The sequence below is a fragment of the Phyllostomus discolor genome, chromosome 3 (assembly GCF_004126475.2).
Source record: "Phyllostomus discolor isolate MPI-MPIP mPhyDis1 chromosome 3, mPhyDis1.pri.v3, whole genome shotgun sequence".
NCBI lineage: Eukaryota > Metazoa > Chordata > Mammalia > Chiroptera > Phyllostomidae > Phyllostomus > Phyllostomus discolor.
In genome coordinates this window covers 49,212,799-49,239,148 of record NC_040905.2, presented here as the reverse complement: position 1 = coordinate 49,239,148, position 26,350 = coordinate 49,212,799, and the positions used below count along the sequence as shown (strand labels likewise).

The following is a 26,350-nucleotide window of genomic DNA, read 5'->3' as shown; positions in this document are numbered from 1 at the left end:
GCCCTGGGATCACCTGGCACAAAATAAGCAGTTGGGAAATTCTTGTTGGGTTGGATAGATGGATTCGTGAACAAACCAGTTGGTAAATATCTGAAATCTCCCAAAACTGTGTGAACCTGAGATTCAGAAGCTCATCCTCAGGGTCAGACTGCATTAACTACCTCAGTATTACTAATTGCAAAAGTTGTATTGTTTTCCACGTTGTGAACTGACACGTATGTATATCACACTTTTGTTTCTAAAGGAAGTAGAAATTCGGAACAAAGACCTGGAGGGACAACTCTCTGACTTAGAGCAACGTCTGGAGAAAAGTCAGAATGAACAAGAAGCTTTTCGCAATAATCTGAAGACACTCTTAGAAATTCTTGATGGAAAAATATTTGAACTAACAGAATTACGAGATAACTTGGCCAAGCTACTAGAATGCAGCTAAGGAAAGTGAAATTTCAGTGCCAATTGATTAAAAAATACACTGTCTTTCTTCATAGGACTGTTTGGGCTCTGCATCAAGATTGCACAAAAAATTTAAATACCGCCCCTCCATGAGGAGGATTTTTTGAAAATTGGGATTGTATATTTCAGTGTAAATTTTAGAATTCAGCTTGTAGCTAGTTGGGGAAAAAAAAAAGAGATGAAACACTTGAACTACAAATTACCTCCATGTATATTATTGGCCATAGTTAACTAGAAAGTTATAAATAGACACTTAAATGCAATCCTTTTTTTTCTGATATTAGCCAATGGGAAATTAACAATGTCTGGGTCACATTAATTTATTCATGATATCTAAAGCTGTGTTTTGTGCAAAAACTTAGTGATGAAAGCCTTGTCTTTTGTTATAATCTGAATAATTTCTCAGGATATTTTTGCATTGTTGAGAAGCAGTGCCATTACCAATTAATTCTTGCCAGGAGTGAGAGAGAGCTGCATCTTTAATTGAAACATGCTTACTATAACTGGGTGTGTAGAGTTCTTCCCTTTTTTTATACTGGAAGACACTTCACTCTAGTGACCACTCCGGTACACTCTGGTGTTCTCTAATCTTTTCTTTCCACTGTATGTATTGATTCCATGTAATTATGAGAAGATATCGTCTCCCATTTTATTACACATTTTAAAGCCAACTAACGAAGGCAGCTGTGTCCCTCAGAAGTTTTTCTTTTTAAATTTCTAATAAATTTGACAGTACTGAAATACCGCAGCCCGTCACTGGCGGTCTGGTCCAGCAATGTTATGTATATTTACAGAATATGCAGTTACCTTTATTTATATATTTTGCAAGAAATTTTTTCTGAATGATCAATGCATTTCAATTTACAAATAATTATGGTTATTGGGGAACTGTTTATTCTAGATCACTTTAAGGTGTACAGCTGTTTTAAAGGGGATCCATTTCCATCAAAAAGCGGATCAGAGGACTATGGGGATTGAGCCGTGCACGCCGGACCTTCACAGCAGCCACATCTCTAGTCAAACCTCACAAGGCAATATTCTGAACTGTTAACTAGGCATTTCACAACAGGAATTCAACTCAATAGGCTCTTCTCAGTGAACAGATTTTAATGTCGTTTTGATGTAATTTTAAAAGACTTTTAGCAAAGATGCATTTCTTTCTATACTTCTTTTAAGAGGCTATTTTAAAAGCAAGCCCAGTGCGGTCGGGTCTGTGTAGGGCGTGGGAACCACACCGGAGTCCATACGTGCTTGCTGCTCAGGCCTGCGTGTGGGGGCGGGGCTTCAAGGCGCTTGCTCAGGCGTCGGATCCTGTGAAGTCTACAAAATGCACTGACTTTTTGTTTGTACCCCCAAAAGACTGAATTGTTACATACAAAATTAAACTAATCAATTTGTAACCATTTTTTCACTCACAAACAGCTACTCAACATAGACGATTTTGTTTTACATGTGTATGTATGGAAATACATACATATTAATTTATATTAGAGTGAAAAATAAATGGTCTGTTTCTTAAAAGTTAGTTTCTAAAGTGAGTTTTCACAGGTGTCTCTGCAAAGTTTTTATCAGACACTTAATCATCACTTACTATATGTGCTGTAACATAAGTTACCTCCATCTGTTCTAAGATATTCTCACCTCTGTATTATAGGGAGGATAATGAAGGTACACAAGCTCAGAGCTGAGATATTTCTCTGATAAATCAGGTAATACAATTTGATTGTTAGAATTTTGAAATAGATGTGATTTTACCCATCAGTTTCTGAGTAACAAAGAGCACCAGATTTTGACTTAAATGAGGATTTAACTCTAGGGATCAGGGAATATAGTTATGAAGAATTAAAAATTAAGAAGAAAAGAGCATAAGCTTTTGAAATGGTAAGTGAATTATTTTAATGATGTAATATGATATTTTTAAATGTTGACAGTTGTTATTTAATGGGAAAATAACTCATCAAAATATCTCCACTTGAATTGTACTGATATGTGAGGTGTGTGTAATTCAATATATACATATACCCATATGTATATACAGAAAATTATTTTTAATATTTTCCTACTGGTATGAAATTTAAAATTGGAATTTTTGTGAGTTTTTTCCTTGTCCAATAGAGCCTAATTTTTTCTTTTTTAAAAAAGTGATTTAACAATTTTTTGAGGGCTGCACCTTTAAATTCCCAGAGTGTCATTAGACGTGTACAGTGTATGGGATGAGGTGGATACAAGTGCACATATAAATAAAATCTTAAGACTATTTTAAACATTAATTTACAGTAGGAGAGTGTCTAGAATCATCATTTAAAAGTCATAATTAGGTTGTGTGCCTACTGTAGTTTTCTCCATTTCTGTATGATAGAAATAAAAGTTTTCATATGAAATTTGATTTTCCCAGAGACAAGTACTATATAATGTATCTATATTTAGATCCAACTGTGGTAATATATTTGTCAGAAAACAATGCTGGGGACTGTAGCCTGAACATGTGGACTTGAAGTGACACAGAAGAGAGCAGAGATTGAGCCCATTGTGTATAAGTTATTCTATGATAACTATGAATTCTTGTACAAAAAAGGCAACTAAGAAAAAGAAAAACAAAAATACAGTTTTTATTTTGAAATACATTTGTTGTTCTCTGGAGAATGTACTTTATCTTTTTCCTTCAGTCTTTTACAGATATTTTTTAAAAAGCATTTACATGATGGCAGCATTTACTTAAATCTGACAGGTGCTATTGGATTTTACATTAGTGTGTTCTCTTGTGAAGTCCTAACTTTGACATAAAAGGTTTTATAAGTATTTTCCAGCCTGGAAAATAGTTTTTTTTTCTCCTTTCTCTCTCTCTCTCTCTCTCTCTCTCTCTCTCTCTCTCTCTCTCTCTCCCTCTGCCTCTCTCTCTTTCTCTCCCTCTCTCTTTTTTCCCTCCCTCACTGCAGATTTTACAAAGTTCATGAAGTCGAATCTCTGTCCCTAAAGAAGAACTCCAGCACCCTCATAGATTTAATGTTTTGCTGTCATTGAACTGTTGGGAAGCAACTAGAGGAAAAAACTTACACTTTTTTTTTTCAAGTGGAACTAAAAAAGGGGCGCTCAAAATTATACCATTACCACCTTTTAAAACTCATTTGTTTGTTAAAGAATTGAATTCTTTGTTAAAATTAAATTTATTCTTTGACATGTGTGCTACAGTCTTCCATGTTTTTATTTAACTCTGGAGTGTGCAGCTCGGCTGCTCTTTTCTGTGGACCTGATTTTCTGTCTGTTCTGGAATGGGAGGCAGAGGCAGGCCAGAGGGAAAATTTCTCTGGTGGAAGTGTTTTCTGTTTTTTTTTGTTGTTGTTGTTATTTTTTAATTCTTTTGCTTGTTGGGTATCAGATGCTTTTATCATCCTAACATTCTGTGCTTGAAGTTATAAAATAGTCTTCAATGAATTTCTGTCTTCTGTATAGTTAACATTGTTCTTTTAGTATTCGTGAGTAAATTAATTTATATAGAGCTTAAAGAAGAAAACTTCCAGGTAAGAAGTATTTGAGAATGACATATTTTTAAAAATTTCTCAAGTAGCATACTGTACTGTAATTTGCTGAGATGATTTTCAATGTGAGAGAATATTTTGAAAATTACTAGGAAAAGATCATTTTAGAATGGAAATAGATGAATCATTCACATTAGTCTAAATTGTGAAAATGTTCCTAATAATTCACATCAAATCGGACCTTAAATTTTTATGAGTTTTTTCTCTATAGGAACCTGATATATAGATGTCACACAAATTGAAGCATTGTTATTGAATGTAAAAAAACAAATGTTTTTAATTTTTTGTTTATATATTGCCTCAAGAAATAGCTAACAATTTTTGTGGAAGGGAAAAAAACCAGCACTCACTGCCTAGTGATTAGTGCTTTGTACACTAGATGAAAAAGAAACACTGTACATCATTTTTACCAAAAACAGGTGATGTAGGGAGAAATATTACATCTGCACTAGAATAGGAAAAAGGCCAGAGGACCCAATCGATTTCTAGATGATTCTCTGCCCTGCTAAGAGCACTTCTGTCTGTCCCATAGGACACCAGGAGCCTGTCTGGGTTGGAAGGGGACTTGGGGGAGGGGAGAAAGCAGAGCCAGGAACGGAGTAGGCCTGTGAAGACTTCAGATTTTATCTGAGAGGTGGCAGGATAGCAGGAGGCACATAAAGTGCTAATTCCCACCTTGCTGCTGATTTTAAATAATGAATGAGTAGGGATTTCCCTAATGAATTTTAGAGGCTTTCAGAAGATCCTGGTTTTGTCTTGTCAGGATTTTAACCTAACATAAGACACCTAACATTCAGAATTCACCGTTCTGTGGGATTCGGACCCGCTTCTTTGTCAGTTATTTTCACAACAGATCTACCAGGGACAGATATATTACTCTGCTTCCTTTTACTAACACCAAATTAAGGTGATAATGGGTGCCTAATAAATGCAAAATGAAGCCCCTTCTGTAGCATAGGAAAACCTCTTATGTCGGTATATTTTCTAGCAACATCATGGTTTTATCTTGTCATCTATGGTAACCTACTATACATGCGTACATATGGCAAGTCTCGTATCTATGTGACTTGCGTCTGTGACACATCTGCTTGTTGCACCTCAGGGGGAATGACTTTCAGCGAACATGGCTAGAAAGCTCGCATACTGAAGTGAACGCTGTCCCGACAACTCCAGTATGACCTGGAATGCAAAGAAGTGTTTGTCGAATGTCTGCTATATGACAGGCACTGTAGTAACTCTGACATTTCATGTCTATGTTTAGGGGCAGTTGGGGGGTGTTCCTCTGAGGGGGGGGGGTGAGGAAGGAAAGGAAGAGGCTCAAATGCTTGCACCTGCTGTGTGTCCGCAGTCATCGGGCTGGTCAGCCAGCACGCCAGTTAAAAGGCAGAGAGCTTGCTCATGTTTCTGGTACAGCTTTCCCCTGCAGCTTGCCTGCGTTACCTCTCTGGGACACCTCTGCTGGGGTCCCTAGTTATATATTTTATGCTTGCTGCCCTTGAACTTCTCCCTTCAGCCTCCTTTGGCTTTTACAATACTTACCATTCAAGTGTAAGTCATATTTTGTTTGTAGGTGTCAAATTTATGCTTTAGTCCCATTTTTTAAACATTATGGGCTTCACATAACTAACATAAGGAAAGTAGTTTCATATGCAGAATTCAGTCTATAAAATTTAAACAGCAAACTATTTATAAAGGCCTTGGGGAGGCAAGCCATCTCTTAGGTTCTCCAGTGAAGCAAGTTGTGAACCCATAAGACTCATCCCCCAACATGAAATAATAGTTCAGCAGGAGCTGGGCTTTGCTTGGGGAGCTTGTGGTCAGTTCTGGCTCCACAGAAGTTGAGGCCTTTCCAGGTTGATCGGGTCATTAGATCGGCCATAGAAGTGACTCATTGGACGGGTAATAGGCCTCATGTCAGTAGAGTCACACAGTATTTGTCTTTCTGTATCTGGTTTATTTCACCGAGTGAAATAGTGTTCTCAAGGTTTGTCCATATTGTGGTATATATCAGAATTTTGTTCTTTTTAATGCTAAATAATATTCCACTGATGAGATATACCACATTTGGTTTATCCACTCATTTACTGATGTACACATGGGTCATTTTTACCTTTTGGTTATTGTGAGTAATTCTGCAATGAACATTGATGAGCAAGTGTTTGAGCCCATTTTCATTTCCACCTAGGGATGGAATTCCAGGATAATGTGGTAATTCTGTGTTAACTTTTTGAGGGACCAAGAGGATTTGGTTTGAATTGGTTTAAATGAAAAGATTCAGAGAGCCAGGTGCCGTCTCACTGGGAAACCAGTTGTGGGGTTCATGTCTTGTTAACTGACCTGTAAGTAAGGGAGCCATTGACCTCTAAGTCATGCCTGTCACTCTTGTAACTAAAACATTTATTGAGTACCTGCTATGTCCCAGACCCTGTTTTGGAACAGAAACGAGAGAGAAGCTCACAATGTAGTGCAGGCCACAATTACTTCACAGTGCAGAGTGCTGTGATAAGGGCAAGGGTCACGAGGGAGCCCAGAGGCAAAGTGGGGCGGAGAAGCTGTTTCCAGGGAAGTGGTTGCTGAGTCTTGATGCAGGAGTAGGAGCTGGCTAGCAGAAAAAAGAAGTAAAAGAAAATTGTTGAGTATAATGGAAAAGCAGGCAAAGGGTAGAATAGGAAAGACTGTAAATGGTGTGAAAAACTTGGATTTTATTCTGAAGGTAATACAGAGATACTTAAGGATTTTTTTTAAAGATTTTATTTATTTATTTTTAGAGAAAGGGAGAAAAACATTAATGTGTGGTTGCCTTTCGTGTGCCCCCCGCACTGGGGACCTGGCCTGCAACCCAGGCATGTGCCCTGACTGGGAATCGAACCTGTGACCCTTTGGTTCACAGGCCTGCACTCAATCCACTGAGCTACACCAGCCAGGGCTTAAGGATTTTTTTTTTTTTTTTGGTAAAGAAGTGATATAACAAAAAATACATTTTATAAGTCTCCATAGTTACATAAATCACAATAATCCCCATTAAGAAGCTGCATTGTGGCAATGGCAGTGGGACCAGAGGAGATGGAATGGATTCAGAGAGTGTTTGGGAGGTGGAATTAGCAGGACTGATCAGCTTACGGGGGTGACAAGGAAAAAGTGCAGGATGACTCCTAGAACTCTTGAGTTGGACAATCCCGAGAACAATCCCATTTATTGCTAGAGTGAATTCAAGAGGAGGAGGGACTTCATTTTGGGGGAGGTGAAACAGCAAGATGAACGGTGAGTGCTCTTTTGAGTTCAGGATGTCTGCAGAGTGTTCAAGTGGAGACACAGGTCTAAATGCAGTTTGGGAGAAACAGGAGCTGTGTGTGGGGGGCCTGTCAGCACGCGTGATGTTAACTGAGGGCAGGAGAAAGAGAGAGAACACAAGATGAAAGTGTCACTGAGGGCCGAGTGCAGGGCAGGACGGGGGTCGTGAAAGAAACAGAAGGAATGGCCAAGGGCAGCGAGCAGACAACCAAAGTTGGGGACTCATGGGAGCCTAGAGCAGAGTTTCAGAAAAGCCAGATGTCACGTAAAAATAAACTCATGTCTTGAAGCAGTGATATTCACACTGTTTTGTTGAGATCTTCATTAATGTTTCATTTTAAAGTATATTTTAACTTAAAAAATTAACACCAACAAGCTCAAATACACTTTTTATAACCTTTCAAAATGTTGAAATCCCCAGACATCAGCACCGGGTTAAGCGTTTTCGCGCACAGGCCGGCACAGGGCCAGCCGGCTCTGGACACTGGAGAGTGCCCTGTGCCCTGCCGTGGGCCATCGGAGAGCTGCTCTTGCTCCATGGGAGTCATGGCGTTCGGACACTGCGCCACCTGGACGGCGCAGAGGCTGGGCCTGCGGGCAGAGCTGCTCTCTTCTATAAACCCAGTTTCAAATATTTGTTTATGAAAATGACTTCACTTTTCTTATGGACTTGTTGATAAAATTAAATCTTACCATTCTTTCTATTAACGTTTTGGACTTCCATGTAGCTGTAGCTATCATTTCTAAAAGGTGTTGGCTGGGGGGAGGGCTACAGACAGAAAGAAGTGAACATTTTCCTGGTAGAACTTGGCTGCTTATCTTTCTGTGGCTCACCTGCCTCTCCTGAAAGTCAAGTTCTAGAGGCTTATGTGTATTCCATGTGTCTCTTTAAGTATGTTTCTTTGCTGCTGAATTCACCACTAGGACCAGGTGATTTTGTGTTGGTATGGCCAGAGAAAACTTGAGAGAGTTAACATTTCTGTTATCTTGGTCTTCTTTTTATATTGATTCATAAACAGGTAACTGTATACAAATGATCTCTGATAGAAATGAGCTCAAACAAAAAAACAAAGTACTCCATGTATTTGGTGTCAGACTGCTGTATGGTATTTGATTTTTATTTTTAGTTTAAGTGAAAATGAGCTTGAATTCCTCGAGTAGACACGACTTGCACTACTTGGGCAAAATAGAGCATGTTAGACATTCCAGGAAGAAAAGGAGCTACTGGTTTTCAAATTTGGCTCCAAATAATCCATAAAATTTACAAATCACTTGTGAACTGTCAAATAAACTAACTTTTAAACCAGCTTTGTTCCTATTTTTCTATTTAGTGATTGACCTCAGAATCCTTTAGCAGAGCCTTTATGTAGAGTACATTCTGTGCTTTAAAATCCCGTGTTATGTCAGGAGTGTACAGCATAGAACTTCACAGCCTGTGGCACATAGCCTTTTCACAGCAGGTCACGACCATGTCGTGACTTAACCATATTTGTTATCCCCATGTTGCAGATTTCAGAGTCTGGGACCCAGCAAGACTAAGTGGTCTGCCAAGTAAGAGGTGGAACCAGGAATGGAACACAGGTCCTCTAACCCTGTGCCCGTGCCAGGCCACAGTGCCCCGGCCAGCAACCGCAGGCCTTTTCTGAGAAAGCAGGCACAAGTACAAAATTTACCAGTTCACCATATTTAACAACCTATCACTCAGTGAGAAAAAATCATTTTTCATTTTAGAATAGTATTATGCCTTTGAATATTTACATCCCTACTTTTTTTTTAGGGAAAAAACTTAATTATGCAAGTGGTTCTTATGTGATCTCTCTTTGCAGGTGTTTTTCACAGTACAGATAAAGCACTGGTCACCCTTCACCTCAGCTTCACCCATAGAAATTGCTACTATACTCTAGCTGTGTTTATCCTGTCAGCATTTTTATATGCATTTATATAACATGCGTGTTTGTTCATAGATACACCTAGCTGGGTGCAAGGAGAACTTAAATGTTGTGTGGTGTGTCTTGTTCTACAATTGCTATTTTTTACTGAATTTCCTTGGACAATGCATCCAAGTTGATAGATACAGACCTACCTCACTTTTTTTTACTCCTTCATAATATATATGGCATTTTATGGATATGTCACAGTTGAAACATTTGCATATTTTTTCTTTTTTTATACCACCACGTTCTTCCTGACCATTAGGCTACTTTGTAAAATGTTAGGGGTATTCAGGATTGGTTAGTACCCAGTTAACAAATGTTCTACACTGCCTCTTCTATCCCAAGTCAGGATAAACTCTGGATAAGTTTTCCTGAAAATTTCTAAAAATGTTTTAATCTTGATGAAAATATTTCTAAATGATATGAGCACACCTAGCACATGCTTTGGATGAAATAGTTGCTCAATAGATGTGCTGAAAAACTGCATATGCTTACTGCCTTAGAAAAGAGAGGATGCCCACCGGGACTTTAACTTTGCTTAGTGACTTGGTCCACCACCAGGATGACTAGGGGACCTCCAAAGGCATGGAGGACAAATCCAAAGTGCTGTGCTTTATAGGGAAGAGAGGGATGGGATTAAAAAGGAAGGGAGAGCTAGGGAGATCCTTGAACTGTGGTATATCCAAACCATGCCTCCCTCGTATATCAGGAAGGTTCTGTCACCTTATTGTTGGCTTTGCTTCTAGTAGCATCCCCTGCCATCTAGTTGTTCATTCAAACATTTTGTGAGCACCTACAATGTCACTCAGCACTGGGAATGCAAAGATCTAAGACACAGTCCCTACTCTCAAGAAACTTGCAGTCTAGTGAAGAAAGCCCATGTGTTAAATGTATGTATGCAGTGAGACAATGTTATTATAAAAAGTCGTGCTTCCAGTGAATACACAGAGGAAGGAGTTAGTAGTCATTGAGAAGTTGACATCTGAGCTGAGATGTAAGATGAATAGATGTCCACTTGGAAGACTCGCGATGGCCAGAAAGCCTAGGGCAAAGGATGCATCACAAGAACAAAGAGCCAAACATCAAATCCAGTCTGACTCCCTGGTGGACCCATCAGTGGCTTAGCCTGGGCACCAGAGCAGATGAGGTGGACAGATCCCAGACTGACCATGCTTCATGTTCTCAGCAGTTCTGACTTCCTAAGGCAGTGGGAAGTCACTGAAACCTTGGAGTAAGGAAGGAAAGTGACTGGATTTACATTTTAGAAAAAGCAAATCACTGGCCACAGTATCAAGAAAGAATTTGACTAAATTGGCCTTGAGTAACCTGAACTGGAAGTGGAGGAGACTCTCCTTTGAATAACGTTTGTCACAGAGCTGCCAATGGCCTCGGTCCTCAGCTGCTGCCTACTGAATATCAGCTTGGGTCTTAACAAGGAGAAAAGGTCCAAACTCTCTTTTTGGTTAATACTTTGTTCCTTAAACCAAGATGCCTCAAACCTATCATTCTAGTTTTAATCATTTCATAGTATTTGAAAGAGCCATGGCTATAAGAAGGGAGAAAGCAAATGCTAACTGTTTTGTGCAGGGTGCAGGAGTTACAGCATTTGGCCCTTCAAGCAGCCACCGGAAGGCGACTAGTGGTTCTGCTTCCCGGATAAGCACCCAGTGCCTTGTAAATACCAAAGGATAGAATCCAATTTGAACTCAGAAAGCTCCTATTTTTCTCTAAGAGGCATATTCTTCTTAGCCAACCTCAACAATCACAAAGAGACAGATAATGAAAACAATGGAGCTGGTGGCTGGTGTGAGAGGCTGTGACAAGGCTGGAGCTGGGTGGCTGCTGCTGGCTGGAGCCTCCAGGGCAGGGCCCTTGGGGGGATCCCTGAATTGCTGACTAGAGTTCATTCAGCCCTTTCTGTTCCCTGAATTACTATCTGATCCCAAGAGTGCGCTATGACTTTTGGGGTGAGAAACAGCTAGGAGTCTGCAGTGTGCACACCTCCCATCTGATGCCTTGATTCCTGGGAAGCCTACTTCATACATGAGGAGTAACTGCCTGTAAAAAGTTCTGAACTATCCTCTAAATACAATTTCCTGCTGTGGGAGGTTCAGCTAATTCACGTGGACTCAGAGGAACCTCAAGGACATTTTAACCTTCCTTTTGGATGCTTAAAATGCTGGCAGTAACATGATAGAAGTTAGTACTCCTACTTTGAATACTCCATTCCTATCTCCACATTTCTCTGGAAAGCTTCTGGGGTCCTTGGAGTCAAGATCAAATGAAGAGGGGTCAGTAGTTGTAAAGGTCGTGACCCACTCCCATTCCCACCTAGAGAACCTTGTTAGCCTTCACGAAACACATTCTCCAGTTAGGAATGCTCTTCCACTTTGGCGTTCTTGGCATTCTCAGCCATTCCCAGATTTCAAAATGAAGCTTTCAGCTCCACCTCGTCTGAATTCTGAGACAGGTTTTGGTTGCAGACTGGGAGCTGGCAGTGTCTCCTGAGAGCCGGATGCCTATGGGTCGTTTCCTTACAAGCATGCAGCGTGGTTCAAGCATGAAAACCACAGACATGCTTTTGTGATTCATGTTAATCTTCAGGCTATAAAAGCTCTGCAGTGATAATGGGGACTTTGTTTCCTCTGCTGAGCCTGGGCTTCCTTTGAGAAAACTGACAAATTTATAAATGTAATAAATGACACTTTTCAGTAAGTTGCCATTTCTTCCTCTTTATTATTTGGTTCAAAGAATTTTTGAATTTCATTCCAATATTTTTACTTTGTATGTGAAGAAAAAGTCATATGGAGAAACACTTGACCAAAATATTCTTTTGATATCACAAGTCTCTTCTCAACTTTGATTGAATTTTTTTGAGAGAAGTGAAAATACTTTTATTTGTTGGGTTATGGTTAAGTGCCTTCAAGTGACACATGTTTTTCCTTTAAATACACATTTTCTGATCTACCCAATTGAAACACTTACAATGCCATGCCATCTAGAGCAAGATTTGTTGTTATTGCTTAAGATGATTTTACAAATATTCCTCCAAGAACCATGCATTGTATTGACAGTAGAGAACAAACATGAATTTAATTTTCTTAATTAGAATTTTGTTAGGTTATGTTTTGGATTAAGGAAGAGATGTAGTCAGTCAATGAATTTATTCCATTTTTATTGCAAATGACAATGAAATGGGAATGAATATTTCCACAAGATTCCTCTTGAGTGAATTCAAGCCAAGTTCATTACTAGTGGCCATGCATTTGGCTTAGGTGTAACATGTGCCCATAGCGGTGTTGCTCAGCTCTTTGAGTGGGCGATGTTGGCCTTGGGAGAACCAACGAGGTCTCTGCACAGGTTTGGTAAGTCCCAGGGCTTCTGGGTCTTTGGCAGAAGCTCATGCAAAACCTATTTTTTCCCACCAGAATCTAGGTAGAGAAAATATGTCATCCAGTGTAAATGATGATTAGACCCTTTCTAACCATGACAGTCCACAGGTGCAGTGCGAGCCAGGCCCCTGAGCTGTGCACCTCTTCTTGGTGTCCCTCCAGGAAGAACTCCACACTCTTGGGTGCCGCACAGCACTCTTCAAACACGTGTGACCTGCCGGCATCTTTTTTAAAGATTTTATTTATTTTTTAAATTGACGGTAAGGAAAGGAGAAAGAGAGAGAAACATTGATGTGTGACAGAAACATCAGTTAGTTGCCTCTCACATACCCCCAACTTGGGGGCTGGTCCACAACCCAGGCATGTGCCCTGACCAAGAATCCAACTGGCGACCTTTCAGTTCACTGCCCAGAGCCCAACCCACTGGCCCGCAGCAGCCAGGGTCTGCTGACGTCTTTTACCACGACCTGCGACTCTTCTGTGGCAGGGCTTCTCACCTCCCGGGTCCCGATTTCCTCCTCTGCAAATGAGAAAAATCTTCTATAACTTGTTGCAAGCTCTCCTTCCATCTCTAGAATGTTCAAAATATTCAGAGGGTGGGCTGAAAGCTGAATGTCTCTAAGCTAAGGTTTCTTTCATCTGAGGGCAAAGGCATGCCTGGCAATCATTCATTGTTGTCTTGACATTTTGTGAACTTTCTTTAAACACACACCTACCATATGATCCAGACATTCCATTCCTTTACTTGAACAAACAAAAAATGTCCTCACAATAGCTCCAAACTGGAAATAACCCAAATGCCCATTAACAGATGAATGAATAGACAAAATGTAATACCTTCCATGCAGTGGACCACTACTTAGCAGTAAAAAAGGAACAAACTGCTGCTGCATGCAATGTGAGTGAACTTCATTATGCTGAGCGAAGGAAGCCAGACACAAGTACATGCCGTATGATGCCATTTATGTAAAATTCTAGAGAGTGCAAACTAATCTATTACAGCAACGGAAAGCAGGTCAGTGGGGGCCTGTGGGCTGCAGGAGGGGACAAAGGAGCTTCGGGTGGTGACGAAGTGTCTGTGTCTGGATTGTGATGGCACTTTTGCAGATAAGGGCAACTGTCAACACTCATCAAATCACTTTATATCTGTAAACTATTTCTCAGAGCTACTAGGGAATTTTTTTGTAAGCTCTGGACTGTAAAATTTGAAGCTTGAAGAAAATACATAACAGGCAGCAGATAAATTTTGTGAGGTCATGGTATCAAAAAAGGTTGGTGAACCAAAGAGAACAATCTTAAACATTCTAGGAAGACCTTTAGCTTCTAGGCGGCATGTGTGAGTTGGTAGGAAAATAGTTTATCTTCTGGTTTCAGGGAAACCGCAGAACAGAGAACTGCCTTGGAGACTCAGTAGGGGACAGGCCGGTTGGGTTGACTCACTCCCCTTCTCCATCCCTCTGTGAGTCCCTCGTTCAGCAGCAAAGACAAGTCGGAGTGGCAGGCAGCCTCCGTTCTGGCATGTCCGGCTCCTTACAAGAGATGTCTTCCTTCCACCCGAGGCGGCACGTGTCTGCTCAGGGGGTACATTCCATTCTTTTTGAATGTTCTATGCAGGAACTAGAAAGCTATAGGGCACATTCTTTCCTTACAGGCCACCTGGAGTGACCTAGTTTGGTTGACATCACAGAGCCACAAGATACAGAATTAGAGGGGACCTCAGAAGTTCTCCTGTCCAGCTTCTCAGAGGGGGAAACTGAGGTCCAGAGAAGGTAGGTGACTGGCCTAAGTGCACGCAGCCAGAGCAGAATCAGAACCATTGCCTTCCAGAAGTCTTTCCACTTCACTAGACTCACTCACAATTCTCTGCAAAACTGCAGCTTAAAATGTCTAGCTGCCTAAAGCCACATCTTAGCCTGCTGCGCTTGGAAAAAAATCAAAGCTGTAAAATGGCTGGAGCCTAGCTGAGAGAAAGGCAACAAATTCTGTTCTGACTTACTGTGAGGACCAACCTCAGCATGGGAATGAATGAGAGGCATTTATGATTATTGTAGAACTTGGCAGCAATGACAAAAGCCTGTTCCATGGTGAAAATACTCATGTTAAATTTCCATTCTTATTTGCATTTGCAAAAATAGAATAAAGTTATTTCCTCTTGGATAAGACATGCTTATTGATTGTTACTAATCCTTTCACTCATCACATATAGTCCCTTGATGGCTATTGAAATGGCAGATATTTTATATAGAGAGAACATTCATAACAGCAAATCCTTGACTGAAGTTGAATCGGACTCTTCCAGTGAAGCAATCACTGCCAGGGAGTAAATTAGGTCTTTCTGGAAGTTCCACTAACACTCAGACCAGCATGGCTCTTAAATTTCTGAACTATGCTTCGGTATGCCCAGGTCTCAGCGGTGTGCCCAGCCTGCTCCTCTCACATCCTGCCCGGGCAGGAGCTGGTTCCCTCGGGTTTGCGTTGTTCTCCCCCGCTGGCATCTGGACAGCGCCGCGGTGCTGGTGCTGGTGCCATTTCGGGGAGACAAAGATGGTAGCTGGTTAATTGCTTAGCACGGGTCTTGGCCCTTGGGATCGCCTGCTGTGCTGGTAACGTGCATTGCTCTTCGTGCAAATTCCCCAGAATATCAGTTGCAGAGTTTGGCAGAATAATTAGGACGGTAATTTAAAGAAGATGACTTCAGGTTGTTCGAATCCCCTAAACTGAAATGGCTCCTCTGCTTCCCTGTGGGACTTCCAGATTACCAAGGACGGCACTTCCGGGAGGTGTGGCCTGTGGTGAGGCCCCGCCCTTCGCAATGGGGTAGTTTCTGGGCCACGTGGTCTCGTCCTGATGGCCTCGATGTGTTGCAGCTGCAGCAAAAACCTGTTTTACACATGGCGGCGCGGTGGACCGGTCCAACGCGGTCTAACGCTGGTCTAACGTGGCTGAGCCCTGTGAATGCAGAGACTTGCTTTTCTTTGCAATCTATTTCCATGCCTTGGTATGGCGGATACCTGTGTATCCACAAGGGAACGTTGTTGGTGTGTAGTGAATGAATCCTACTGAATGGTTGAGTTACTTGTTGAGCAAGTGGATAATGTAAGTACTGACCTTAAATGTGGACTAATCAAATCAGTGTGCTAGTGACAAGAAACCAATGACAACTCCGTGGGAAAACCTTTTCTAGAAAGTCCATTCATGACCAGACTAGACCTGTGACTACTTTCATGTGTCATGTGTATTATATACCCATGGAGAATTGAGGTGGGTGCTTGAAAATAAATCATATGCTTCTCGCCTCCTCTAATCCTTTGAATTGAAATCATTCCTATCTTTGAGGTCAAAGATATTTGGGATATTTGAATTGGATAATTAATTTTCTCCTCCATTTTGTTTTTATTAATTATAAACGTAGTTTTTTGTTTACCTAAGAAACAATTGTTATTTCAAGTCGCTTTTACTTTCTATTTTTATACGAGCATGCTCCAGTGTCTCTTACCTTTACAAAAAAAAACCAGCCTTAATCCTTAGAGCTATCAGTTGATTTCTCTTCTTTTTCATTGAAAATGTTTTGAAAGAATGGTGTACTCATGAATTATCTCCACTTCCTAACTTTCCATTTGCTCTCCAGACTTCTCCACTCTGACCTCTGGCCTCTGCCTGCACCAAAAGTGCTCTCTCCAAGGTCCTGGGTACCTCCCTGTGGCCCAATCCAGGGAGCATTTCCGAGTTCTCATCTGACTGGAGTGCTTCTCAGAGGCCCTTCTGAAAATCCTTCTGTTGCGCATGAGAGAAAACTCAACTCAATTTATGGCAAAGAAAACAGTACGTTTCTTGTATTCTTTACTAATTTTCTTCCCTCCACTTCTCTCTTCCTCCTGGCTTTAATCAGATACTGGATTAGCCGAATCAATCCTCTTTTCTCTGGGGCCATTTAGTTTCTCCAGAGGGATCTCCTAGATTCATCTGGGGACTGGGGAGTAGAGGCCTAGTCGAGGTTCCTTGAGGTTCTAAAGGATTGTAACTTAATCCTCAGGTGTTTGGCAGTAACTCTGCCGTCCTCTTGTACCTGCTATTTGAGTCCCGAGCTTCTCTGGCTCATTTTATCCAGAGGATGAACCTCTCCAGTATCTTGCAGTGCGAAAGGAGGGCTCAGGAGATGTGGGCATGGGGGTTGGGACTGTTGCTTCTGTTTGAGACTTTGTATCTCTGCTTTTCACACTTACATCTCATCCCTACCTTTCAAAGGACAGAGTGCCTCCCAAAGCTACCCCTGGGGACTTGCCTTGCTTCCCAGTATCCCACTGCAGACTCTCAGGTCAGCCCTCCACTCAGGTCAGTTACCTCCCCTACATCTTGTTTCTTGTCTATAATTTTCTCTTTTGATTTTTACTCCTTTACTGCCATGTTAGGAATTTAGGAAGGAGATTCAATGTTTTAAGCCACCATGTTTAATGGAAAGTTCACTGACATTAGTATGTTTGGATTTTTTTTTTTCAGAAGTTATGTTTTATTTAAAAGAAACCCTGACCCAAAGTTTGATCAACTCACCATGTAAATACTGACTGAAGCAATAATTTTTATTGAATTAAAAAAGAACACATTCATCCCAACTACTCATTGAATGCTTGATATCATTGTAACGTACCCACGGGGTTATTTTTTTATTCTTTAGCATTGCATTTCCACATAAAGTGAGTCAGCAAATAGAAATCCCTGAATTTTTCAGTTACACCCAATTCTTCCTACAAAGAGCAAACATAAAGGTAAGTTTTATTGTTAATTTAAAATGCTGCTTATTGCAAAATATTCATTTTGTGAATTTTGAATGAAATTATGTTCTATTAAAGAAGGAAATGTAGATGATTGTTGCTGCCTTTTCAGATAGTCCAGGAGTATCTAGTCTAGTTTCAGATGTTCTTGCTTCTAAATTCCTCAAATCTTTGTGGTTTGGTGTGTGAGAATAATTTTGGTATTCTATCTTCAAAATAATAGCTAACATTTATTTATGCATTTGATTCATACAACCACCATATGAAGTAGAAATCATTGCTTCCATATTACAGATGAACACACAGAAGCATAGAAATTTGTCTAATCCACACAGCTAGTAGGTGTCTTAAGAGCCCTTGCTCTTAACCACTATCCTATGCGATGTTGCGACATTTTATTTCATGAAATTTTAAAAGACTTTCCTACCTGCTTCCCCATAAGAAACTCTGATAATAAAACACTAGAGAAGTGTAACACATGCACATGCACAGCCAAGGACAGGGTGCACAGAATGTTGTAGAGCCCAAGTCTGAGATGAGCCATTTTTTCTGTTATTCTTGTTTTGTGGAACAAGCAATGCAAAGTATTTTGTGCAGAAAAAGTTTTTGGCATCTTGTATTTTGGAAGCAATTTCTAGAATTAACCCTACATTGATTTTAAAAAAACCCTTTTATTGTGAAATTATTCAGAAGAATACAGAAACATAAATGTAACACTTACTGAGTTATTGTAAAGTGGACGGCTCTCCCAGCACCGCCCTGGCCCAGACTTGGAGCCTGAGGGCCCCGCCCCTTCCAGTCAGCAGCTAGCTCTGCTGTGGTGATTTTTATGGTAATCATCTTACCTTTTTAAAGTATTATTGCCTAAACAATACCTTAAACACCATAGTTTAGTTTGGCCTGTTTTTTTGCTTTACACGCCTGGAATCACATATTACTTTTTTTGGTTTTTGCTCAATTTTTGTCAGCGAGACTCATTCAAATCGTGTAGCTGTATTTTTCATTGTTCTCCAGCACTCCACTGTATGACACCACATTGTAGGCACACTGACCACAACTGTCTGCTCATCAGTGGGTGGACATTTAGGTTACTTCCGTTGTTGGCTATTATGAAGAATGCCGCTATTTTTGCAGATGACTCCTGATTCAACTATTTCAGCTAGGTCACAGGGTGAGCACACATCAACTCTTGTAGCTAATGCCTTGTAGTACTTCAAAATAGTTATATCCGTACACTACCACCAGTAGTGGATGAAAAAGTTTTCTTCTAAATCCTTGACAGTATTCAAAACTGTCAACCTTTTCAATTTTAACCATTCTTGAGTGTAATGATATCTCATTTTGGTTTAATTATGTTCTCCTCATTACTAATGAAGTAGACTTTTTTTCTTTTATGAATTACCTACTCAAGATTTGGGATTTGATTCTAAGTGCAATGGAAAGCAACTGGAGGGTCTTATGCAGGGGAGAGAGCCACAATCTCACCGCTTTGACTGTGGGTGGAGAATAAGTCAGAAGGAGACAAGAGCAGCAGTGAAAAGATCAGTTAAGTGGCTAGAGTGTTAGTCTAGTTAAGGTGAAGTGGTCTGGACCAGAGGGTAGTAAGAGACAGGAAAAGCAGTGGATGTGTGCCAAATGCAGCTGGAAGCAAGCTTGATAGGACTTGTTGAAGACTGGATGTAGAGGGCAAGGTTGAGGAAGGCAGCAAGGATAACTTCCAGACTCTAAATGCAAAACTGGATGACTTGTCAAAGAAGAGTAAAGCCAGGAAGGGGTGGGTTGCGGGAACTATTTGGACATGTTCCATTTGAAACAGGTATGAGGCATCCAAGTGAAGACATCACCAGGCAACTGAATACTAACAGCTAGTGTTCTGAGAAGAGGTAAGGTATTGGCCAAAAAAAAATTTAAACAAAACTGGGAATTGTCATGACACTGATGTCATTTAGAGGCATGGGAAAGAGAAACTAGTTCAGATGAGAAGACAATCTGAACTGAAAGCTGAGCACTAGCTGGAACTTAGAGGGCTGAGAGTGAAGGTGAAGGTGCTACAGGGGGCAATGGAGGGGTGTTAAGCAAAGCTCTCTGCCACTTAGTAGTTACTGTGGACAACTCAGGGTCTAACCACCTTTCTTATCCCTCAAATGGTCAATAATACTTGTAGAACTGTGAAGGTTAAATCAAATTCTGTAATTCTTCCTTTCACATCTTAACTTTCTTATTTCCCTTCTTTCAGTGTTCTGATTAAGAATTTTGACACACAGGGAGGACCACACACATGGCCCATTTGCTTTCCAGACTAGCACCCAGTGGATAGAGGTTAGATGGTGGTGAGATGAGAATGGCATTTCAGACCCACATTGTGCTGGTGGAAAAGCATGAGATGAGCATGTAGAGTGGAGATCCTACGAATAAACACCTGAAAAGGAGACCCGCCTCCCCACAGAAAGCCTTGTAGTATCAGTACCTGTTTTCCTTAGCCAGCGTGGAGGCAGCAAATCCTGGGCTCTACTGAATGCACCGCAGGGCCTGGCCACTGGAGTTAGTGATGGGGAAGAATCTGAGATTAGAAAGATGCTTCATGGCCTGGGCATATAGAGTCAGTCACAGCAACAGCTAAGAGCAAATGGAGGCGGCTGCTGTGACAAGAGGATGGACTTATATGAACTAGGTAGGAGAATGAACAGGTCATCAGTTTGTTAGAGGTTAAACAGTTGACGAACAGGTTTAGAGAAAAAGGAGCGTACACGACTGGTGAGCAAGACTATTATTAGTGGAGAGATCTGGAGAAAATGCTAGTAGTCAAGAACAGTTTCTGGTGTACAACAAGGTTGTGGGGCTCTCTCTGGAAAGGGGATCCCTTGGCAGAGGGATTGAGCACTTGGGAAATATGGTTAAATACAGAATCGTGGAGCTGGAAACAAGTCCCAAAGCTCACCTGTTCATTATTTTATAAACGAGGGCCTGGAAAAAAAGGAGGGGTTGGCAGCATCTGGGACCTAAATCCACTAAAGGAAGCGTCCCTTAGACGTGTGCCCTTGTGTGTGGGGAGCTTCATCAAGTCAGCATTGGGTAAGAGCGTCTGCTGGGATCCAGCTGAGCTAGTCCTATGTTTAAGCATAAAGCTAAATGGATTGCCATAATGAAAGGCATTTAAGGACCTTCTGATTTTGGGAGTGTTTCCAAAGTTTGTGCATAGTTAACACAGATGACATGAATAAGGCTGTTATTAGCACAAATAAAGCTGCTATTAAAGTATTTTATTATATATAATGGTTGGGAAGAGCAAGAAGTACCAGGGTGAACAGTCTCTGAATCCTGTTCAATGTAACAAGTGTCCAACTTGTCACGTTTCTTCTACTTGAAATGCAGTGACAGCATCTACCATCCATGTTACACAAACAAAAGGTTAACTCAATAAATATCTTTTATTAAAGAAAAACCAGAATATTGTTAAGCACCAAAACTGGATGTTGTTACATAGCATGTACAGGAAGAGAAAGATGATTGCAATACTTGGTGTACAAGTACTTAACTCTGAAGTCACGAGTGTAAAAAAACATGAAATACAAAGCAATATGATAATTACAATGCAGAAAAGTTGCACTAAAGAGCAAAAGGCAACAGTCAAAACAATTATTGGAGATATCAGAGTATTGCTATAAATGCTTGCTTAGTTTTTTCTTTGAATTTTTAATACTTCAGAATGTTAACTGAGCATATTTAAGTATTGTAAATTTGCAAAAGTTGGCATTTACAATACACTTTGCACACTGCCCATGTACTGTAACAGTGTTAAAGCCATCCTTGAAAGCCAAGCACAATGTGCTAGTGTTTTGCTTCTACCATTGTAATATTGCACAAAGCTAGAACTGGTTTGCCATTAAAATTTTCATTTGTCCAGAAAGGATAAAAAACATATCAGTTTCATTAGCCCTAATGGGCTTTATTCATGCAAAATGATGTGTGGCCTTCAATTTTTTATAAACTATATATTATGGTTTCAACATTGGCAATACATACAGTACAAAGGAGAGAATCAATGAGACAGAGGGGAGTCTGCTCAAGTTGAAGTCACTGTATGGGTTGTTATTGTCTACTCCTTTTGGTTCGCCAGGGAAAATGCCACCTTGTGATTGTATGGATACTTAAAACCAATATAATTAGTATTGGGAAAAGCTAGAATAACTTGTTACACTCCTTGATAGTTAACCATAAAACATGCAAGTTTAAAAAAAACAAGCCCCAAACTTCCCTTGTTGAAACTGAACTCTATAACCAACACCTATACCTTTTGTACATGTCTACATTATCACTTTCTCCATGGTCCTTCCTTAACTTCCCAAAACAAGCCACTCTTAGTTATACCTGATTTTAAAAAAAAGCCCAAGAACTTTCCCCTCACCCTCAAAACAAATGATTGCTTTGAGAGTCAGTGTGAAATAACATTGATATTTCAATATGTCAATCTCAGAGGTATTTTCTGTACATGCACCTTACAGTGTCATAATGAATGTATGAAGAAGGGGAGAAATATTTATAAATTTGGAATTCAATTAAATTCCTCAAATACCAAGCTGTACACTTACTGTGAGCAAAGAAAAAATTTCGGAATGAACACATCTTTGAAATAACTCAATGAGCAAACATTTAACACACATACACAGGCACACACAGAGTACAGACTCCCTCTCACCTTTAAAAAATCTGTTTACATACATGATCGTTTAGGCAGCATTATAAACTCATTTTTAGGAAAAACTTTTAAATTAGACTATATTTATAGGATAAAAAATACCATTGCTTCATTTTACAAAGCAATTAAAAGCAGGGATTTTTTTAATGTGCTTTAACTAAAGAGCACTTTGCAGCAAAGTTCAGAAATAACTACTGTGTTGGTCAGTAGCACTAAATAAATGCAACATGCTCCGACAGTAAGGTGCTTCTCCTTTCCTACCTCTCTTCCCTCTGAAATAAATCTTGCCGGTCAGTCCTCTAACACTAAGCGTAGTTCTTCTATGCAAAGCAATAATTGGGGAATAAAATCTGTTTAAAATGCACATTTAATTAATTAAATTCAGTGCAAGAATTAGGCAAAACTTAAGGTTTCTGCTTTCACTATCAAATGGCTGCATGTTAACAATGAGTCTGACACAGTTTTTAAATGTTTTACATCTGTTCAAAAAGATTTTTTACAAGTAACCTGGTGAAGTATATGAAATTTCAACTCCCTGATAAGGCCTTTAAGGACCCATTAGTACTTTACAGGTTGATATCTGATGTTAAGTACATAATAATGAAATTATAAAGATTTAAAAAACCCTTATATTTAGTGAAAGAAAAAACTTTTCTTAGACTAAGAGCATTGACTTAAATATATATACATACTCAGTGAGTGTAATTAAAAACTGGCTTCTTAGGGAATGTATAAAATTAAATTGTATTCATCATTGTATACTGGTCCCATGCAAACACAGAGGATGCTCCCCATTCATTTCTGTTTCACTAATACCGGAGTTTTGCTTTTTCACGTCTGCTGTGGCCAAAGCATGCTTTGTAAAAGTGGCCATGCTCTATGTTACCAGAAATTGCCACCAAATTCAGCTTTGGAGAAACAAGAACTTTCCCCCTCTCATTATACGTAAAAGTGCTGAAAATTTTCTATGGTTTCATGTAAGAAAAAACCCACATTCCCACTGTGGAAATACTATACCTGATCACCTGTCATAGCTATGTCTAAGAGTCCATCTGAAAATGGACTTGAAAATTGCATTTTATAGAAATGTTTCAGTTCCACAATGAAGAATTAAGGAACGATTGTTTTTATGCTGCTCACAAACTCAGTAAGCCTATAAACTGTACATTAAACAAGCAAGACAACTGCTTATCTTTTAAAAATCCTTTTTAGCCAGGCATTTCCTCATACTGCTACACCACAGTACCATTAAGATTTTAAACCATTAGTAATACCTTTTTTATACATGCCACATTGGTTATATACACATAATTTTAGTTGCATTGGAAGAAATTTAAAATTGACATTCAAGTGAGCAGTAACATTAATCTCAAAACATCTCCCAACATCATCTATTTGTTTCCCTATTTTTAAATATGGTGCAGTCGAGACTAGATCGGTAAATTAACTTATAAGTGGATTTAGGCACAAGCAAGCAGCTGCTTGTGGATTCTTAAAATGGAAATGATACCTTATCAGAAATATAACTGTCAAATATTTAAAACCATATGAATAGTGCAGGCAACTTTGGAACTGGTAATGTGATCATCTGTAGGTACCATCATAACTAAATATATACAAATGCAATACTAAGGCCAAAGATGCTCATCTGATTAGGGGCAAGAAAAAAGAAAGAATTTAACTATGCCTGTGTAATTCTTGTTGGGTTCTGAAATTGCTTTAAAATTAAAATGAGGATTCAACTGGTCATCTCATCTTGATGGATAACCCACCTTAGTTATTTTAAATTTTAATACTATTTGTGAAAACTCTAAAAGGTTGATGACCTGTGGTAACATGCAATTTTGTGGAAGTAGGAATCTGAATCTTGAAGGGAAGTGAATGTGCCCAAGTTGTTTACCAGAGAATAAGCAGAGCTGGTGCTCTAACCCACTACTCTTCAAGTGTGAGATGACCTTCACCAGGTACTACAGTGGGACGCGCTAAGAGCTGTGGGCACACCCCTACAAGGACTAGAGGAGTGTCTACACACCCTACATTACTTGCTAGAGACTTATTGTAATACGGCTCAGGAAGATCGATTGCAGGGCATTTTTATAAGTGAGCCTGCCTGTCTTTTAAAGGAATCTCAGCAGTAACACTAAATAAATGGGTAGCAATTCCCTCTAGACGCATGAGAGTTCTAGTGCTTTTGCTGTTAATTTAACACTATATCATCCAGTGTTTTCTAAATGTCACTGAAGGAAAAACAAAACAAAACATGTTGTGAACAAGCATCCAAAGGCATAAAATTGATACATGATTTTTTTAAGGTTTACAAATGTGCTAAACATTTTTTCAACTACATTAACAATCAAACCAACCATTCTTTGGGTTAAAAAACATGCTTAAATGCTTTACTGATGATGGTATACAGAAAAAAAAATCTACCTCCATTCCCCACCATGGGATGAAGATTAGTTTTATATATTAGATCTGTATTTCTAATCTTCCCAGGCATGAGCATAGTGTTAGAATAAACCAACATATTGTGAAAATGCCGTGCAAAAGTTCCTAGTCTTATCAATAAAAGTACTGCCAACATTTAAGCAGAAAGACTTTGTTTTATATAATCTGTAGCTGGAAAATTTCCTCCATAATTATTTTGAAGGAAATAACTCTTTAAAATGACAAAGATGTATGCATTTCTTTTTTTCCCTGCAACAGACCGATTCACTGGGGGCTTTTACACTGGGACTGCTTTCTGAGTCTAGGCCAGAGAATTATTGCCTCATAAGAAATAAAAGTTCTTTTTGGTACTTCAGTCCTTAACTCCCTTCACATAAGGCCAAGAGCTGCCTTAGGAAGAACTACACTCTACAAGTACTGTAAAATGAGTCCAACATATCTACCTTCATTCAAGCCCACAGCAGTCCAGCTGAGAATTCATAATGGCTCCATTCACAGAACTGTGCCTTCAGGACTCCATTACCACGAAATCAGCACCTAGAGCTACTGTTTAAAAATTTAGTGACAAAGGCTCTCTCCCACAATTCCACTCGAAGCATGTGAAGACAGTAAAATGCCAGCTAAGGAGACTTTTCTGACTATCTGGTTTCTTTGCATATTTGTTGAACATTGAGCACACATTTTTTCACTGTGGAGCATAAAAACTTAAATGGTGCACGATAAACTTAAGATCTGCATCCCTATTATGGAATCGTGATTTTGATTCTCAATAGGAAAGTCATGTTGAGTTATAGTAATCAAGCAATAGTTCAAACAGAAAGACTAAAAATAATTTGAAATATTTATTGCTTCTCATAAACAAAGCTGCACATAAAATTCAAACTATTATAAATTCACAATTATGAAGAGCTATTTAAAAGCACAGACATTTTTTCTTTGAAAACTTACAAAGTGTAAGAGTGTGTGGTCTTCTAAAAATATGCCATGTTAAATGTATCATGTTGTGGTAAACACATTAACAGATGTATCTCCATAGTTGTATCTTTCCAGATGTTGTTCAGCATCTTTATGAAAATTCCTTTGGAGATGAGTAATGTGGAAATTTTCATCAGATATATTTCTCTCTGATTTTCTTTCAACTGCTGTCCTATAGCTGTCAAGATGAACTTCTTTTTCAGAGCGTCACACTACGTATATAAGCTGATATGGAAGAAGCTCTGTAATTTTCAAGCGGATGACTGACTACTCTGTGCAGTCCCAATACAGCTCACAGTAGACCTCTGTCAACCAGTGTTCTTCCAACTCACAGTGACCACTAGCTGTACTGGCCACTGCAGGTATGTAAGTGGGTGGACAGGAGGGGAATGTGGTTTAAAAAAAACAACCCAAGAATCTCCTTGAAAGGCCTTTTCTTCACTGTAGTCAGGAGCATCCATATCTAATACTCCATCATCTATTGGAATGACTGGAAAAGTGGTAACTTGCCAATTGTGCTTCCTTTTTTTCATACCACGGAGCCAATACACTTTGGATCTAATGGAATCCAATTGTGGACCCAAGTGTTAAAATTTGTTTTCCAAAATATGAATCGATCTTCAACTGCAGATATTCTTCTTTCTGTTGAGTCACCTGTTTACAAACAAAATAATAAAGTATATTATGAAAGGACAACCTATTAAAGGAAAGTGTATATGTATGCTCTCTCATACCTTTTGCAACATCCAGAATGAACACTGATATTTTCCCTTATAAATGGCCATTTATACAGCCAGTGTACGAGACACTTAAAAAAAAAGGATATGCTTGTATTCAAAAAGCAGTAAAAATAAAA

General features: G+C 39.5%; 2 protein-coding genes across 4 annotated transcripts in view; one reads left to right on the top strand and one right to left on the bottom strand.

Moving 5' to 3' along the window:
* Window positions 1-3,630, top strand: part of HOMER1 (homer scaffold protein 1) — a 114,539-nt gene extending 110,909 nt beyond the window's left edge. For both annotated transcript variants that reach the window (XM_036020458.1, XM_028509948.1), the window contains exon 9: window positions 245-3,630. In XM_036020458.1, coding sequence (XP_035876351.1) covers window positions 245-433 — 189 coding nt within the window. In that variant the 3' untranslated portion in view covers window positions 434-3,630. The remainder of the gene's footprint in view (window positions 1-244) is intronic.
* Window positions 3,631-20,784: 17,154 nt separating this feature from the next.
* JMY (junction mediating and regulatory protein, p53 cofactor) overlaps window positions 20,785-26,350 on the bottom strand; it is a 101,868-nt gene continuing 96,302 nt past the window's right edge. For both annotated transcript variants that reach the window (XM_036020457.1, XM_028507524.2), the window contains exon 11: window positions 20,785-26,148. The gene's annotated coding sequence lies outside the window, so the exon portion shown is untranslated. The remainder of the gene's footprint in view (window positions 26,149-26,350) is intronic.